Below are 18,497 nucleotides of genomic sequence, written 5' to 3'. Positions count from 1 at the left end.
TCGACCCAAACCTGGTTTTGCTTTGCCGCTATTTAAACGTGATTTAAACCATATTTATAAACAGTTTACTGAAAAAAAAATTGTATAACCTAATTTTTTTGAAAAAAATTTCGCCAGTAGAATTAGTTTTAAAATAATCGTAATAATCAAATGACAACCGTGAAAGAAAATTATCAAAATGTCTATGAAACGAATTACGCGTGTAATAGAGCTAGCAAACAAAAATAGTGCTGACAGAAAGGTAGGTTAACAATAAAATTTGTATTGTAATATATATTTTAGTATAAAATAATAATATTTTTTGATAATTACTTTTTTTTAAAAATTAAATAACAATCATATAAGTTCATTTTTTGACAAATGATATTCTATTGATTTTTTATAGTCAGCAGTGCAACAGTTGTCCGAGCTTTATAATAATAAAAATCTTTTGCTACAAATTACACAAAATAGTGTAAATAATGAAGAAAACACTACTTCATGGAATGATATTTTACATGCAGTTCATAAAATCGTCACTCAGGTAAAAGTATTATAATTATTACGTTAATAGTTTTTTTTTTCAATTTTGAAATTATTTAGAAAATGTAAATTTTTTTTTTTATTTTAAAATTAATCTACTTTTGTCATTTGTTACTGACATTACAAGTAAACATTTTTTTTTATCTTTTTCAACCTTTTATAAATTTTGTCACTTTTCTAATCTATTTTGATGATTTTTCACCTTTTCCACTTTTCTTGTGATAAAAATATATATACTTATAATATTCTTATAAATATTTTGAATCATATTCATAAAATTTGTTTTAATTAGAACGTTTTAGGTTTGTAATAAAAAATTGTGCAACAAAAGCATTTAGAAAATTGAAATTAATTTTAAAATAGGATTACTCTTAAAACCGAAATCAATTATTTTAGTTCTTGATTCTTACAGAGTTACAAATTGTTATTTTCTAAATATAATTCCTTTCACCCGTCATTAATTTGGTATTGTTTTATTATTTTATGTGACTGAAGTTCTGAACGTTCAAATGAATATGAAATAATGTTTTTGGTTTAGAAATTATTTAAAAATTATTACAGCAAAGAAATATAAAAAATTACATTAAACATTTAATAAATTTATAAATTAAGAATATTCCGAAATGTTTAATAGAAAGTTGGAAAAAAATTCTTTCTTTGGAAGGAATAAAATAACAGAAATTTATGTTATTAAATGTTGTTTTGTGGCAATAAACAACATATAATAACATAAATTTCTATGTTATTTTATTCCTTCCAAAGAAAGAATTTTTTTCCAACTTTTCATTTAATAAATTATTAATTTACTTTTGGATATAGAAAGCAAATTATTTTATAATAAAATTTGAAGTTTAAAAAGTAGTAAACAAATATTTCTTTCATTTGAACGTTCAGAATTTCAGGCACACTTTATTTTCAGAATTATACATAATGTAAATCTTAGCAGTTACTTTGTTTTTTACTATAGATTTTTTTACAAATGATCAATTTTTTTCACGATGCTGAACTACGCAAACATTTATTGATCAACGATTGGAAATCAATTTTTATTTAACACGAAAAATTATAAAATTGTTTACCTAGAAAAATATTTTTTTTTATAATACATATACACATATACACAAAAGTTTTATTAATTTTATGATATACTTTCTTCAAAAAAATAAAAAACTGAGAAATTGCAGCATTAGTAAATTGTTAAGAGAGTCGATTTTATTTTTTTAAAATCGATTTTTAAGCTATTTGTAAAAAGTATTTAAAAGAAAACTACTGGAAATTGTATGAAATTTTTTTTATCATTTTGTTTGTTTATTTTTGTATAATTTACAGTAATATTTGTAAAATTAAAAATAATTGTGACGTCGAGAATTTTCGAAATTTTTCTTTTATTTTAATTTTTACAGCTCATAATATTACATAATAAAAAAAAAAATAAAAAATTTATTTCTAGAAAAATAAACGCCTTTTTCAATAATTTTAAAAATTCCAAAGGAACTCGAAGTCAGTATCTCAATGACATAATTACGAGAAAAAGAGGAAGTAATTTTTTAAATGAAAATTACTGGAGATTTTTTTCCAAATCTTTCATTTTTTTTAATTAATATTTTTGTATAGTTTGAATATTTTACAGTAATATTTTTAAAATTAAAATTAATTACGTGTTTCTTCGGCAACAGTCCAACAACTGTTTTTTTTTTGTTTTTTGTCACCTTTTTCAGAAAAGAAAAATATTCACCTTTTTTGAGAATGAATGGATACTATGATGTGTATTTTATTAATTAAAAAATTAATTTTTTCAATAATTATTATATTTTTTTCTTTTAGCTGAAAAATTCATCACCATCTAATGATATAAAGAAAGCGATGGAAATTTTTTTACAAACTTTAATGTTTGCCAATAATACATTACGAACGCCCGATATAATATCATTTATTTTGCAAATCTTAAGTTCCCCCGAATATTTGTTTGCACAAGCAACATATTTTTCCGCTTTGACTACTTACATACTTCCTGTTGTTAAATATCAAAATAATATAACTCAAGAGCAATGGGAAGAGTTATTGGACCTCAGCGAAAATTGTTATAAAAATGAATTGTACCTTGGGAAAAAAGACAAAGTTTTAGAAGTAATTCAATTGATAGTAAAATATGGATGTTCTTTGTCAAAATTAACATACAAAACGAGAAAATTAATACCATTTATGGGTAAATATTTAGCTATACAAAAAAAAATAATCTAATTTTTTTTTTCTGAAAATTATTTAGTTAATTAAATTTTATTTTATTAACAAAATTTAATAGTGGATTTTAAATTATTTTTACAGAAGAAATTTTTGACGATATGAAAAGAAATGAAACAATTATTCTTTCTGGTCTTAAATTGGCAATTGTAGTTTGTCAAGAAATAGCCATTGAAAGTCGTCAATTATTGTGTAAATTTGGCGAGACTGTAATACCAAAATGCATGAATTTTCCTAAACTTGATGAGAAATATAAATTGTTTTTAATATTAATTCAAATTCATCATCCAATTGGAGCATCAGTGGACAATGAAATTTCTTATGTTATTGATAAGGATATTTGGAAAACTATATTAAATAATATGTGTATCATGATTTTACAAAATAGTAAAACTCAAACTCTCTCTGAAAGTTGTATTGATCTTGGATGTGAAGGTAATGAAAATGTTTCTTTTATTTTAAAATGACGTTAAAATTAAAAGCAATTAATTTAACAAAAATTAACAAAAATTTATAACTGCTAAAATAATTATTTAAAAAAAAGGATTTTATGTGAATTAATTTTTTCATATTCTTTTTAAAACATTTAAATTATTTAACAAATTTTTAACTAAAATTCTTCACTAAATTAATTATTTTTAATAACTTTAATTAAATTCATCACTAATTCAATTGTCTTAAAATATTTTAAATAGTTAAATTACCAAAAATTTTTAATTCAAAATCACTTGAAATTTAATTATTTGCAAAAATTTCAATTATTTTTAATGATTTTTATAATATTCTTCAAATATTCAATTATCTGAAAGCAATTTTTAATTAAAAACTTTTGGAATTCAATTTTTTTATGTGATTTCTAATAAATTCTTCATCAACAGAAATCACTAGAAATTTCACTTATTATAATTATTGTCTGAAATTTAACACAATCTTTTGAAATTCAATTATTTTCAAAAATTTCAATTTAAAAAATTCTAAAATTTAATTATTTCTGAAATTTCAATTGAAATTAATTTATTTTCACAATTTTCAATTAAAATGCAATTATTTTCAATATTTTAAATTCTGAATTAATTAAAGTTCAATTTTTTTCAAAAATTTCAATTCGTAATCAACTAAAATTCAATTATTTTCCAAATTTAAATTCAAAATCAATTAAAATTTAACTAAAATACAATTCTTTTCCAAAATTTTAATTCAAATTCAATTATTTTAAAAATTTTCAATTTAAAATCAACTAATTTCAATTATCTTCCAAAATTTCAATTTAAAATCAACTAAAATTCAATTATTTTAAAAATTTTCAATTAAAATTTAATTATTTTAAAATTTTACTATTTAAAATTACCTCAAATTCAATTATTTTCCAAATTTTTAATTCAAAATCAACTAAAATCCAATTATTTTGCAAAATTTCAATTAAAAATCAATTATTTTCAAAATTTTAAATTCTGAATTAATTAAAGTTAAATTTTTTTTAAAAATTTTAATTCAAAATCAACTAAAATTCAATTATTTTCCAAATTTTCAATTCAAAATCAACTAAAATTCAATTATTTTCCAAAATTTGAATTCAATATCAATTGAAATTCAATTATTTTAAAAAAATTTCAATTTAAAATCAATTAAAATTGAAATTCTATTTTTTTTTGAAAATTCAACTATGTGAAATTATTTTTTTTCCAAAACATAAATTATTTTTAGTTCTGTAAAATTTAATTATTCTCTGAAAATTAACAAAATCTTTTGAAATTCAATTATTTCTAATAATTCTTAATAATGTTCTTATAGAATTATTCTTATTACAGAATTAATAAAATGAATTTAATATCTAATTTAACATTAGTTATTTAAAGTAAAATATTTATTAACCAATTAAATTTTGTTAAAGTTGAAAAAATCGACTTTTTCGAATATAAATCGACTAAAACGACATTTCTTGTGCCTTAAAGTCGATCCGAGGCCTGCTCCTCCTTTATTAGTTTTCTAAATTATTTGAATTTCAGTTTTAAACTTTAAAATGTGAGTAATTAAAAGAAATTGCTACAATCAGTTTTCAGACATATAATAGAAGATCCCGATACAGCAAAAGAGATCTTTAATCAAATCGAGAGACAAAGCAGTGACAATGCAAAGAGAAGACGTATTTCTAATGAAAATGGATTTTTAATTAATATGATCGCTGGTTGTACACCTGAACTTGCCTTACCAATGTTACAAATTTTTGCCAAACTTTTTAAAAAATATCCAACTACTCTAAAAAAAGAGGAATTGCCATTATTTTTACAAACTGTGTCATCGCTACTCATGAAATCGAGTAGTTCACCAAAAATTTGTACAACTTTATACGAACTTGGAATTGCACTTGTTGATGTTGAAAATAATTTAGATTCTCAAGAAACAGCAAATAAGAATAAATTATTATGGAGCGAAATTTTGGACACAGTCACCAGGTATGTTATACCTATATATATACAGTTAAATTTATGTGAAAATTAAAATTACTAATTTAGAAAATTGTTGAAAATTAATTTCATTAGAATATTAGTATTTCAAAATTTAATTCAGAATCGCCACTCAATTTTAAAACTTTGAATTTAAATTTATTTGCCTTCGTAGTAAAATTTTAATTTACAAAACCTGGAATTTTTTTTTCCCAAAACCAGAAAGAAACCGCCTAAAAACTTTAAATTTTATTTCCAAAATTTTAATAGACATTCTGAATTTAAATGAATTTTTTCTTATTTTAATTAAATAATTTATCTTACACACGTCTTCAAAAAAAAAATAAATTATCTTTTCCAGCTATTTATCGTCAAAACACAATCAAGAATTGGGTCATCAATTTTTACAATATTTAATTGAAAACGACAGATTCATAAATTTGAATTCTTTACTAAAAATGTACACATCAAAAACAATGAATTGGTCTCTATTTAGTCTTCAAACATTATTAATAATATGCAATCATACAATATTACCAGAAACTATTCACGAATTTAATTCAAATTTAAATTCACCAAAAACAAATATGACTCCACTTGAAACTCAACTTTTGGAATATATCATAAATATTCCATGGAAAAAAATTTTAAGATTAGAATCGATACAAATTTTATCAAAACTATTAATTGGTTTAATATTAAAATCATGGGATAGAAATACAATACAAATTATCACCAAAGAAAATAAAAATGAAACAACATATAAATTAAATAATCTCACAGATATTGAAAAATGTTATTTAGCAACAAATTTTTCTATAAATATTTTTGATGAACCAAAAATGCAATTAAAACAGAATAATACAAAATATTTTGACAACAAAGAACAATTAAATGCCTTATTTTTGCAATTGGAAAATATTTTCAAAACAAATAGTAAAAGCGAATCAATAAGAATATTAATCGTTCAATGTGCATTAATTGCAAGAATAATCAGTGATTTAATTGAAATTAAAGTATTTGAAAATAATATTCACAATTTTCCTCTTATGCCTCTATTTCAAGAGAAATTCGAAAAAATCTTTCAATTTATAGCTGAAACCGATTTAACGACACTTCAACATAAAAATACTTTACATATTATGAAAGTTTTAAGAATTCTTTTTCAAGCAACAACTAATCATTCAATTAATCAAATTCTTATTGAATCATCGACAATAAATGTTAAAGCATTACAAAATTTATATTCATTTTTAAAATCTCGTGAATCTATTAATACTGAAATAAAATCACAGGAATTGATATTAAATATTGATATTGATTTTATTGGTAAAGATAAACAAATGGAACAAGCCAATATTGAAGAAGAAAGAAAAAGTATTGTTAAAACATTAATTTTATATTGTTGTATTGCAACTGATAATAATGCATTAATTGACATACAAGAAAATTTAATGCACAGTTTATTAAACAGCGATGGTTATGATTTTAAATCACCAAAAGATATTCAAGTAATATTAATTATTCTTGAAATAATTACTAACAGTGAATTATCAATACACACTGAAGTATCAGTTGAAATAATAACAAATTTACTAGAAGAATTATTTCAACATTTATATAAAAATCAAGAAATGGCAAAAAAATTATTAATTTGGTTACCAAAATTCTTTCAAATTGCCATTAAATATGAAGAAAATGTTTTTCATATTTTAAAAATACTCGAACAATTTCATCAACTTTTACAAGAAACAATGAGAGAGAGAAAAAAAACTTACGGTCCATTGATGTATGTGGAATTTTTAAAATGTTTAAAACAAATGATTTTAATTGATAGTTCATTAAAATATTTAAAACAAAATCAAACAATTGATTATTTATTGAATTACATTAATAATCAATTTTTTGTCGTACGATTGGAAGCCGCACATTGTGTATATCAATTATTTTCATCACAAAATATTGATTATGAATGGAAATTGGAATTTTTTGAAAAATTAAAAATACTATTGAACAATTCATTTGTTATTAAAGGAAAATTGGAAAATTTCGAAAAAGCCGATGAATTAATATCACGTGGTACAAGTATGTTGTATATTATATCGGCAATTATTTATGGATGTAATTTCTTAAAATTACCAGCACTTTTTATTCTTATTCATTTTGCTGCACAAAAAGGTGTTGATACACGAAATGTTGGAAAAATATTGAAAATCGTCACTAAAGAAAATAAAACAATAATTGAGAAAAATTTAAATTATTTATTATTAAGTTGGTGGAATATACAGGAATCATTTGATAAATTTCCCTATGAAGTCACTTATTGTTCAAATGAGGATGAATTTTACAATAATTTCATGCAAATATTACTTCCAGTTTTAATACAAACTGGTAATATTGATCAAGCAATAATTCTCTGTCAACAGCAGGAATTTAATTTCGAACATGAATTTGAAAATTCATTTGCAAAAATTATTGTTTGGTTATTGATGAAAATTACCAAAAATCCTGATAGTTTATCAAGAAATATTCTTTGTAATTTAGAATCAAATCAAAAGGAATTTCGTTCTGTACGAAGATTTATTGATTTACTACATGAAAATTTAGATGAAATTATTGTAAAACTAATCGTTGAATTACATGATGAAAGTTATATTTTAAATTTAATGGAAATTAATGTTAAATTTCCCGAAACATATTTTACACGTCTTTGCGTGAATGATGTCGATGCATGTTTATTGTATATGGAAAATAATTTTTTTCTCTCAGGTAAATTAATGCATTATTTAGGAAGTGAACGATGTGATATTTTACAAAAAGTTCTACTTCAATTGACAAAGAATATTTATGATAATATTGATGAATATAAATTGAAAGCATTTCATCAATATTTTTACTATTGCGATATAATTGCGAGGGAATTAAAAAGTTTTCAATTTAATGAAATTGCACCATTTTTGATACGTGATATTTGTTCGACATTAATTTATCAAATTGATGATGATAATCAATTTACTGAAATGATTTGTAAGTATTTTTATAAATTTCTTCAAATGTTTCTACCCGAACGTTCTTTGGATTTTAAGGACATTTTTATATTCTGCATTAAGAGTTTAATGAAATGTGTGATTAAAAATGAAAAATCATCAGCATTTTGTTCACTTGAATTTCTTATAGTTTGTCAAAAAAATGTATTTGTTGATATTATTGCAAATTTAGATTTTATTCCCAATTCATCGGCTTTTGAGGAAATGAGAAAAATACATAAAAGTTTGCGATACAATACAATGGAACATGAATCATTGGAAAGTGAAATTTGTCATTTTTTAAATTGTGATGTAAATTTCATTGATACAGAATGTTTAATACGTTTACGTAAACAATTATCATTGAGACGTGATGAATTAAAGGAATATTATCAAAAATTAGAAAAACTTCGTGGTTTTGCTGAAGATTGTGCATCGAGTAAATTACATCAATTGATACATAAATTAATAAAATTAATGGAATCGTCAAAATCTGAAATATCACAAGAGGCTGCAAAATGTTTAGGTTTTTTGGGTCCGGGAAATTTGTCAACAATGATATTATTGCCTGAAGAAATTAAACGAATTGAAAATACAAATCGATTTGAAATGTTGACGTATAAAATATTAATACTTTTGTCAGAATTAATAAACGATAGAAATATTGAAATACGCGAGGCAAGTGCAAATGCATTATACAATGTTTTATCATCATTTTGGGGACGGATTTTAATAAAAGAAAATTATTTAAAAGATTTCGAGGGCGTTATAAATAGTAATGAATTACAAAAATTGTTACACTATATTCGACCATTTATAACAAAATCAAGTGGAACTGATTCAATGGATATTGTATTATTGAATATTTGTTCAGAATTAAAAGACGATTCTTGGATTGAAAATGCAAGCGATGTTTATGGAAATTGGATTAAAACATTTGCATGTACAATTGCTAAATGTTATCGTAATTTTTTTATGAACAGTATTATACCAATTTTTCAATTGAGTGTACAATTTTGTGAGAAAATGCTTCCATTAATGGTGAATGTATTGTTTGATGATGGAAAATTAATTGACGAAACTTGTGGATTTATTAATCGTTTTTTTCATTATAATTTTCCCATTGACAATGAGAGAAATTCATTTCTATTGAAATCTGATGAAATGAAAAATAATCCCAAATGTAGCTATGAATCGGTTCATTGTATGTTGAATATTGTGAATTTCATTTGGATTCAATCGGAAAGAATTGTGAGTTTGAATTTTGATTATTTATCAATTGCTAAAGGTGCACAATTTTGTTCGGCATATTTCACATCTGTATTGTATGCAGAACTTTGGTGTGATTCATTTTTAAATGGAAATCGTGATATGGAAACGAGTACATTGATTGATTATATTATTGAGAAAGATTTGGTGCGTGGAAAAATTCTTCAAGATATTGTTCGCGAGGCTAATGTTCGTATTGGTGATCCAGATGCAATTCATGGATGTGGATCAATGCATTTACTTGATTCAGCGTCACGAATACAACGTTATGTTGATTTAAAACAATGGGATAAAGCAATACTCATGCAGGATATTGAACTTTCTTGTGGAATTGAATCAAACAGAGGTGAGTAATTCAAAAATTGTCTTCGTACTTATTTACTAAAATCTACTATTTGATAATTTTCTTATTATTTATTTACAATCTTTAATTTAATATACATACAGGGTTGCTACGAAAGACTAATATTAAAATTCCATGACTTTTCTAGGTTTTTCAGTTTCAAAAAAAATTCTAGATATATAAATCTATCTTGACGAATTTTTAACCAATTACAACAAAAAATACAAAATATTTTAATTAAATTAACAATAAAATATTCTGTAAATTAATTTATTACAAGAAACCGCAAAATGAAATCATTCAAATTAAAAATAATGATTTTTTTCTATGTTTCGATGTCAACAAGATCGAATTTCTATTTAATCAGATTGTATAAAGTAAAATTTTTAATGAATGGAATTTTCTTACCGAATAATTTTTGTTTAATTTAATTTTTCATTTAATGAAATTTCTATATACATCTGTTTTTTCATATATTTCTATTTTAGCGAATTTTTATTTAACAAAATTTTTTATTAACAAATTTTCTATTTAACGGAATTTTCACAGATATTTATTTCAAAGAATTTCTAATTAATGGAATTTTTATTTAATTTAATTTTTCTATTGATTTTATTTTACTTATTTGAATTTTTATTTAATCGAATTTTCACTTATCTTAATTCGTATTTAGCAGAACTTTTATTTAGCCAAATTTTTATTTCAACTAATTTTTAATTAATAGATAGCATTCGCTTATATAAAAACTATTCAAAAGGGAAATTCGATTGAATCAGACTTCGGATCCACTTTAAGATCCAAAAATTCTCTCATAAAAAATTTATATAAGATCCATTTTTCATAAATGGAGTAAAATAAATGACGCTGAAGTTACCAACATTGATTCGACGAATCAACGAACGAATTTTTTGTTTTCAGTTTAGTTTAAAGGCCAAGAACCAATTTTTTTTAATTGAAACTTCTTTATTTTGGTCCCAAATACATCCTTAAACACTAAAAATCCTCAACCAAGGCGGGGAAATATTCAATCAGAGGAAAAAAAATTCTTTTCGTCGATTCAACTCGTTGGTAACTTTAGTGTCATTAAAATAATTAAAAACAGTTTTAAAATAATTTTCAAAAATTATTCAAAATTAAATTTGTTTTAGGGTTTGTTTGTTTGTTTCTAAGAGTTTCTATTTCTTTAAATTTTCATTTTTTAAAACGATTTTTTCTCAAATTCTCATTTTTTTTTAAATTTATTAATTTTATATATTTATTTACTTTTACTAATTGTATAAAACTTTTCATTTTTTCCGCAAATTCCCTTCTTAATTTGACAATTTCTAAAATTCTCGATTTTTCCCGAAATTTTTTTTTAGAATTTCTAATTTTTTTTTGGAATTTCTTAAAATTTTTTTTCATTTTTTGTATTTTCGTTTTTTGAAAATATTTTTTTTGTATTCTCATTTTTTTTTTTTTTTGAATTTTTCTTTATTTATTTAGAAATTAATTTATTACAAACTATTCCAAAATTTACAATTTTTCCCGTAAAGTATTTTCTTTTTGGAAAAATTTCTAATTATTTTTATATTCATTAATTAATGTCCTATTATTAACATTTGCGGGATAATTTTTTCACAAATGTTAAAATTTTATTGTTTATTGCGAATAGAACATTTTCACATTAGACTTTTATTTTTAAGATAATCTCGTATTTTAAAACTGTAATATTTAATGTTTTATTATAAGTTAAAAACTTAATGTCAGTATAAAACTAAAAATTTATTATTTATTTATTATTTAATTTATTAATTTTATTATTTAATAACGGAATGTTTTGAATTATTAGATAATTGTTCTTGTAAATGCAAAAACATTTTTTTACACGGCTACTTTTTCCTACTTATCTTTATTATCAAAGTTACTTTTTGATACTTTTTATTTACTAACTAAGGAGTTCGAAGCCTGAAACAAAAATAATTGAAAAAGAAGTTTAATTGTTTATACATTTGGAAATTAAAAAAAAATTTTTTTTAGATATGCTGCATATTCTGCAACAGACTGGCTTGTATTTTCTATTAAATCAATTTGCATCGAGTTTAAATGATGATAAAGTAAATAAGGAGAATAACGATTATAAATATGAATGCGCCTGGAGGCTGGGCGATTGGAATTTATTGGAACAGAAATCATCTTCTCAAATTTCATTAATTGAAGAGAAAAATCAAAGTTATTATCAATATCACTATGAAGCACTTAAATGTCTCAATGACAATGATAAAATGGGAGTGAAACAAGCCATTGACAATGCTCGTTGTTGTGTGATAAAATGTCTTCGTAACATTAGTCACGGTAAGTGAAAACTAAATTGTATTATTAATATAAAGAAAATTTTAATAATTCAAGGTTTTGTTATAAAATTTAAGAAATTTCAACGATTTTCAAGATTAAAAAAAAATTCAAGTACATTTTATGGATAAATTAATAAATAAATATTTCAATGTTTTAAATGAGTATTTCAAAACACGAAAATATAAAAAAATCTGATTTATTTTTTCGAACTCTGCTATTAACAGTTTTTTATAATAAAAAATTTATAAAAAAAATTTAATTTAAAAAATTTCTAAATTACCTAATTTCGAGAATAGTTAGTTTAGAAAAAAAAATTGATATTTAATATATTTTTTACAGAAAGCACCAAAGCCGTGTATCCAATGTTAACTCAATTGCAAATGTTACGGGAAATTGAAGAATGGAACAATACAAATTCGAATGATTACAATAATCGCATTGAGGAATTACAATATTATGAATACATAAAAAATAATGATTTTGAATTCGTCGAGCCATTGATATCACAAAGAATCGCTATTTGCAAAATTATGCAATCACACGTGATGGACGAGAAATTAAAAAATGTTTTAATTGACATGCATATAGATTTAGTTCATTATGCCGAACAAAGAGGACATTTTAAAATAGCTACTCGTACTTTGGGTCCGTTTTTTTCACTTATGAGAAATTATAATAATTTTCTTATATATAATTTTATTATTATATTTAATTTATTTCATTTAATTTTATCGTTAAAAGTAGATTATTTAATAAATTTGATTTTAATAATAAAATTTTTAAATAATATTTTTATGAAAAAAAAAAAAAAAAAATGGCAAATATTGTCAATAAATTGACATTATTATTTTACAGATTCTTTAGTGATACAAAACGATCTACCACAGAAGATAAAAAATAAATTATGTTACATTGAAGCACATTTGTCGTGGAATCAAAATAATCAACAGATAGCACAATTTCTTCTCAGACTTTTAATAAAAGATACATCTGTATCACCTAGTCTTAGAGCTCAGGCATTGTGTATGTTTGGAAATTGGATAGGAAAAACAGAATCGGAAAATCCACAAGTAAGTCAAATATCATAACTTATCAGAAATACAATTTTAAATGTTAATTTTTAATTTCAGTTTTCTTTATTTTTTTTTGTTTCAAATTTTATTTAAAATAAATCTTTTAATTTTCAGATTATTATAAAGCAATATTATCAAGAATCAATAAATACTTTTTTGTCTATTAAAGAGCCAACATCACATGATTTAATTAATTTATATGAAACACAAGCAGCACTTGCTCGATTTGCTGATATGCAATATCGACAAATTACTGAATATATCAAATCGCCACAATTTAAAACTCTAAAATCATTGGCAGAACTTTCAAATAGTATGACAGACAAAATTGATTCCAACGATAATGAATTGAGAAAAGCAATAACCATCTATCAACGACAGAGTAGAAATGATGCAGCGGAACTTGAGAGTTTTGAAAAGGATAAAAATACATATTTGTCCCTCGCATTGGAGTCAGTAAATATTTATACAATTTTTTTTTTATTTTTATCACGAATAAATTCTTGGGTTCATTTTTAAGGTTTTATATAAGATAAGATTTTGTTGAGTTTTTTTTATAACTACTAAACTAATGAATTTACGAAATTTCGTGAAAATTCCATTCAATTAAGAAAATTAATATGAATCCACTTATTATTAAATTTAAATGTTTTATTTATTTATACAGTCTTTTTTTTAAACTTTTGAATATTTTTACTTCTTTTTCAGATACTACTTGAAAACATTAGAGCAGAGTGGTGATCATGATTTCTTAATATTTCGTGTTGTATCACTTTGGCTGGACAATATGCAGCATCCAATTTTTAATTCAATTTTAGGGAAATATCTTCCAAAAATTGCGTCCTACAAATTTGTGCCTCTCATTCCACAATTGGCGCCACACATGAATATTGTGAATGATCAATTTACATCGAAAATTAATGAAATTGTGAGAAAATGCGCAATGGAACATCCACATCATACATTACCAGTATTGTTGGCATTAAAAAATTTAATGGCAGATTCGGAATTTTCCAAATTTCAAGAACCTAAAGAAAATGAGCCAACCGCACGTGTGAAAGCTGCTACAAAATTAATTAATCAACTATTAAAAACAAAAATTCATCCAATTATTGAAGAAATGTCACAACTTTCATATTCTCTTATGCATCTTGCTTATCTTGCTCTAGAAAAAAAACGAGGTACATGTTTTTACATTTTTTCATAATCTCTGTACTTGTTTAAAAAAGTAATTTATTATTTTTATTTATTAAATATGTTAATAATTCATCGATGAAAAAAATGAATATTATTATTTTGAAAATATTTCCAGCAAATCAAACTCATATGATACCATCCAATCAAGCGATATGTAAAATCAAAAATTTGAATAATATTTCTATACCAACAATGACTTTAAGTGTTCGAAAAAATGGAAATTATGAGCATATTGTCGGTATTCAAAAGTATAAAAATACTTTTGTCACAGTTGGTGGAATAAATGCACCAAAAAGAATTGAATGCATTGGAACCGATGGTATTACAAGAAAACAATTGGTTAAGGTAAAAATATTTCATGTTTCATAAATTAAGACACATTCATTTAATTTTTAAAATAAAAAATTGTGATTATAGTGAAAATTAGCGAAAATTAAAATTATGAAAATTATAATTATTAGAGTCGTAGAAGTAAAAAAAAAAATGAGAAAACCATAAAATTGTGTTTTTACATATTTGACTATTTTGTTTTGTAATTTAATTTTTTTTCTTTAGGGACAAGATGATATGAGACAAGACGCTGTTATGCAACAAGTATTTACTGTTATTAATTCATTATTGAACGCAAATAAGGAAACTAAAGAGAGAAAGTTAAATATAAGAACCTATAAAGTAAGTTATCTTCTTCTCTATTTTGAAAGATGTCGAATTTAAATTACATTTGACATTTATTGATTCTTTATATGCGTGATAATGAAATTTTTCTATTTCTTTTTTTTTACAGGTTGTTCCTCTTACACAACGTTCAGGAGTTTTAGAATGGTGTGAAAATACAATGCCAATATCGACTATTCTTCTTGGTCCCGATCGAAATTCGGGAATTCATAAAAAATATTATCCAAACGATCCTACTGGTTTGCAGTGCCGTCAACAAATGGAGGTAAATTTAATAAATTATAATATTATTGAACAATTCTGACAATATTTATTGGATTATTTTTCATATAAATACAAATCTATTTATTATAAAAATTTTTGTAATTTTTAGATTAATATTTATATTCATGATTTTATAATTAATATTATCATAATTATATTTATAATATTTTTCATTAAAAGTTCATTACTTTTTTTAAATTCACTAATTTTGTTACTAATTTTTTCTATTTAATTAAGTATTAAAATTTCAAATGGTTTGGAAAAATCGATTTTTTAAAAATTAATATATAATTAATTATAATTGTTAAGTTGAAAAAATAATTTTAAAAATTTCATAGTTTCCATGTCAAAATTGCAAAACTAGGATTTAAATTTTTTTTCAAATTCAAACAATGATTAGAAAAAAAATTAAGTTTGCAAAATAATTGCACTTGAATAAATTTTAATAATAATTAAATAATTCAATTTAAAAAAAAAATTTAATTAATTTAATAAAAGTATTTAAGGATTTTTCATATATAATTAAATTAAAATTGGTACTGAATTAGTACAGTGTGAATTAATTTTTATCTTTGTCTAATAATTTACTTTAGGAAAAACAAAGTTGTAACATTTTTTAAAAATTTAATTTTTTTGAATTGGAAAGAATATTATTATATTTGTTTATTCAAGTTGTTTTATTTAGATGAAAATTAAATTCTAATTAATGTTTTATCGTATTTATTTTTCATAGAGAATTAATGTTTTTCTACAATAATATTAAATAACTTTTAAATCAAGAAAGGCTATAGAAATTAAAAAATTTTGATTTTTTAAAACAGTTTCTTTTATTTTAATATATTTCACATATTTTTATGTCTTCATTTCATTTAAATAAAGAAATATTTTTTATTTTACTTTTATTATTAGGCTGTGTCTTGCGATTCAAACGAAGTGAAATTAAATACGTATCTTAAGTGTTGCAAAATGTTGCATCCAGCATTTCATCATTTCTTTACGGAAATGTATCCCTCATCAGAAGTTTGGTTTGAAAGAAGATTAACTTACACTCGAAGGTAAATTGATTTATATATATATATGTTTTACTATTTTTCCCTAATTTCTACAAAACATAGAAAAATTAATTCAAAAAAAAAGAATTTGTTTTTAAATTAATTTCTGAACAAATATGAAGAAAATTTACAATTATGTCTAATTATAAAAATGGATTCATTGTATTGCAGTACTGTTGACATGAATAATTGCTCTGAGCTTTAAAAATCTGAAGGGCTTAATTAAATAAATATAAATAATACTAAACATTAATCAGTAAGCACTAATTTTAAATTTAAATTCAAATTTTTTAATTTGTTTTCTATTTAAAATTTTTTTTTTCAAATATACTGAATATTCAATTTTAAGAAATATATATAACAAAAAATTATTTGTTTGAGGCGAAAAAAAAATTTTTCAATTTTACAATATTTGTACGAAAAATTTTTAATATTTTTTTTAAAAAATAATTTTCATCGATTTTTATAAGAAATTGTAGAAAATACTTCTTTTTCAGAAAATTTAATAAAATTTTAGAATAATAAATTAATTTTTCATGATAATTTGTTTTTTCAAAAAAATATACAATTACACATTTTTAATGAAGTTGAAACTTTTAAATGGACATTTTTATCTTTTGCTTCAAGTATTGCTACAAATTCAATTGTTGGCTACATTCTAAGCATTGGAGATCGACATTTACAAAATATATTGATTGATCAAACGACGGCAGAAGTAATACATATTGATTTTGGTAAGGAAAAATATATTAAAAATTTATTTTTTTTCTAAAGGAACAATTTACTATTAATAAAGTAATTTTTTTTTATATTCAAAAACGTTTAATTGTTTTCTTCTACAATGAAATAAAGAAAAAAATAACAATAATTATAAATTTATTTATTTTTTTTTAAAGGCATTGCTTTTGAGCAAGGAAAACTTTTATCAACACCGGAAACAGTTCCATTTCGACTTACACGAGATATTGAAGTAGCAATGGGTATATCCGGTGTTGAAGGTGTTATGAGACGTTGCTGTGAAAAAACATTAAAATTATTACAAGAACAAAAAGAAATAATTGTAACATTACTTCAAGTTTTGCTTTACGATCCTCTATTTATATGGTCAATAAGTTCAACTAAAGCTTTTAAATTTCAAAATTCAAGTTCAATGGAATCTACAAGTAGCGACACTGGTAAAATATTTGCTTTTTTTACAATTATTATTTTACATATTTTCCTTCTAAAAAATTTTTTTATATTTACTTTTTATTTTTTCTAAATACTATTATACTATTAATTATCATATTTTAATATTTTTTTTATTAAGAAATTATTATTTTATTATTTTGTTTAATATTCATCGCTGTTTTGTTCCAATTAATAAATAATTATTTTAGTAAATTTTGGAAAAAATATAAAAATTAAAAGAATGTCGTACATAAATATTTTTTTCTGTTCCAAAATACCAAAATTTATTAAAATAATTAATTTTGTTTAAAATTTTTTTTTTCCATTGTCTCGCAGGTGCTTTTGAAATAAACAAATTTGCAAACAGAGCATTACTCAGGGTACAACAAAAATTGCAAGGAGTAGAGGATGGTGTTACTTTAAGTGTCGAGGGACAAGTTGAAAGTTTAATTCAACAAGCTCGTGATCCTAGTAATTTGTGTCTACTTTTTCATGGATGGCAAGCATATTTATAATTTGATAAATTCAAAAACAACATAATATTATATAGTATATACAAAAGTTTTCACAAATGAAATGAAAATTTTTATCCTTCAACATAATATGTACGTATGTATAAAATTTTATCTTATCGTAATTATTTATTCTTAAATCGATAAAAAATATTCTTTTTTTTTTTAAATTTAGAAAATATGAGATCAATATTTTTATACACTTTGTATTAAACTTTTGAGACAAAATGCGCTTTTATACTCAATAGATTTAAAATATTAAAAATAAGAATTGTAAATATTTACATATTTTCAAATACTGTGATTTTAATAGTTGTATAATTTTTCTTTAATTGTTCACCGAGTGAATAAGTAATAAATATTTATAATAATAAT

General features: G+C 22.2%; 1 protein-coding gene across 1 annotated transcript; it reads left to right on the top strand.

Moving 5' to 3' along the window:
• The first annotated feature begins 3 nt into the window (after positions 1 to 3).
• LOC127280808 (serine-protein kinase ATM-like) lies at positions 4 to 18,495 on the top strand. The gene is made up of 18 exons (XM_051304071.1): positions 4 to 241; positions 386 to 523; positions 2,347 to 2,728; positions 2,848 to 3,198; positions 4,817 to 5,216; positions 5,569 to 9,848; positions 11,865 to 12,179; positions 12,519 to 12,824; positions 13,035 to 13,249; positions 13,367 to 13,704; positions 13,961 to 14,433; positions 14,565 to 14,794; positions 15,005 to 15,121; positions 15,234 to 15,389; positions 16,298 to 16,443; positions 17,068 to 17,174; positions 17,337 to 17,615; positions 17,947 to 18,495. Exons 1-18 carry the CDS (start codon positions 179 to 181, stop codon positions 18,123 to 18,125), a joined length of 8,475 nt encoding a protein of 2,824 aa, XP_051160028.1. The 5' UTR covers positions 4 to 178; the 3' UTR covers positions 18,126 to 18,495.
• Positions 18,496 to 18,497: the final 2 nt, after the last annotated feature.

This window comes from Leptopilina boulardi, unplaced genomic scaffold (assembly GCF_019393585.1).
Source record: "Leptopilina boulardi isolate dan_hultmark-lab unplaced genomic scaffold, ZJU_Lbou_2.1 LbouV2_255, whole genome shotgun sequence".
In the NCBI taxonomy this organism is placed as follows: domain Eukaryota; kingdom Metazoa; phylum Arthropoda; class Insecta; order Hymenoptera; family Figitidae; genus Leptopilina; species Leptopilina boulardi.
This window is presented reverse-complemented; position numbering and strand designations above follow the sequence as displayed.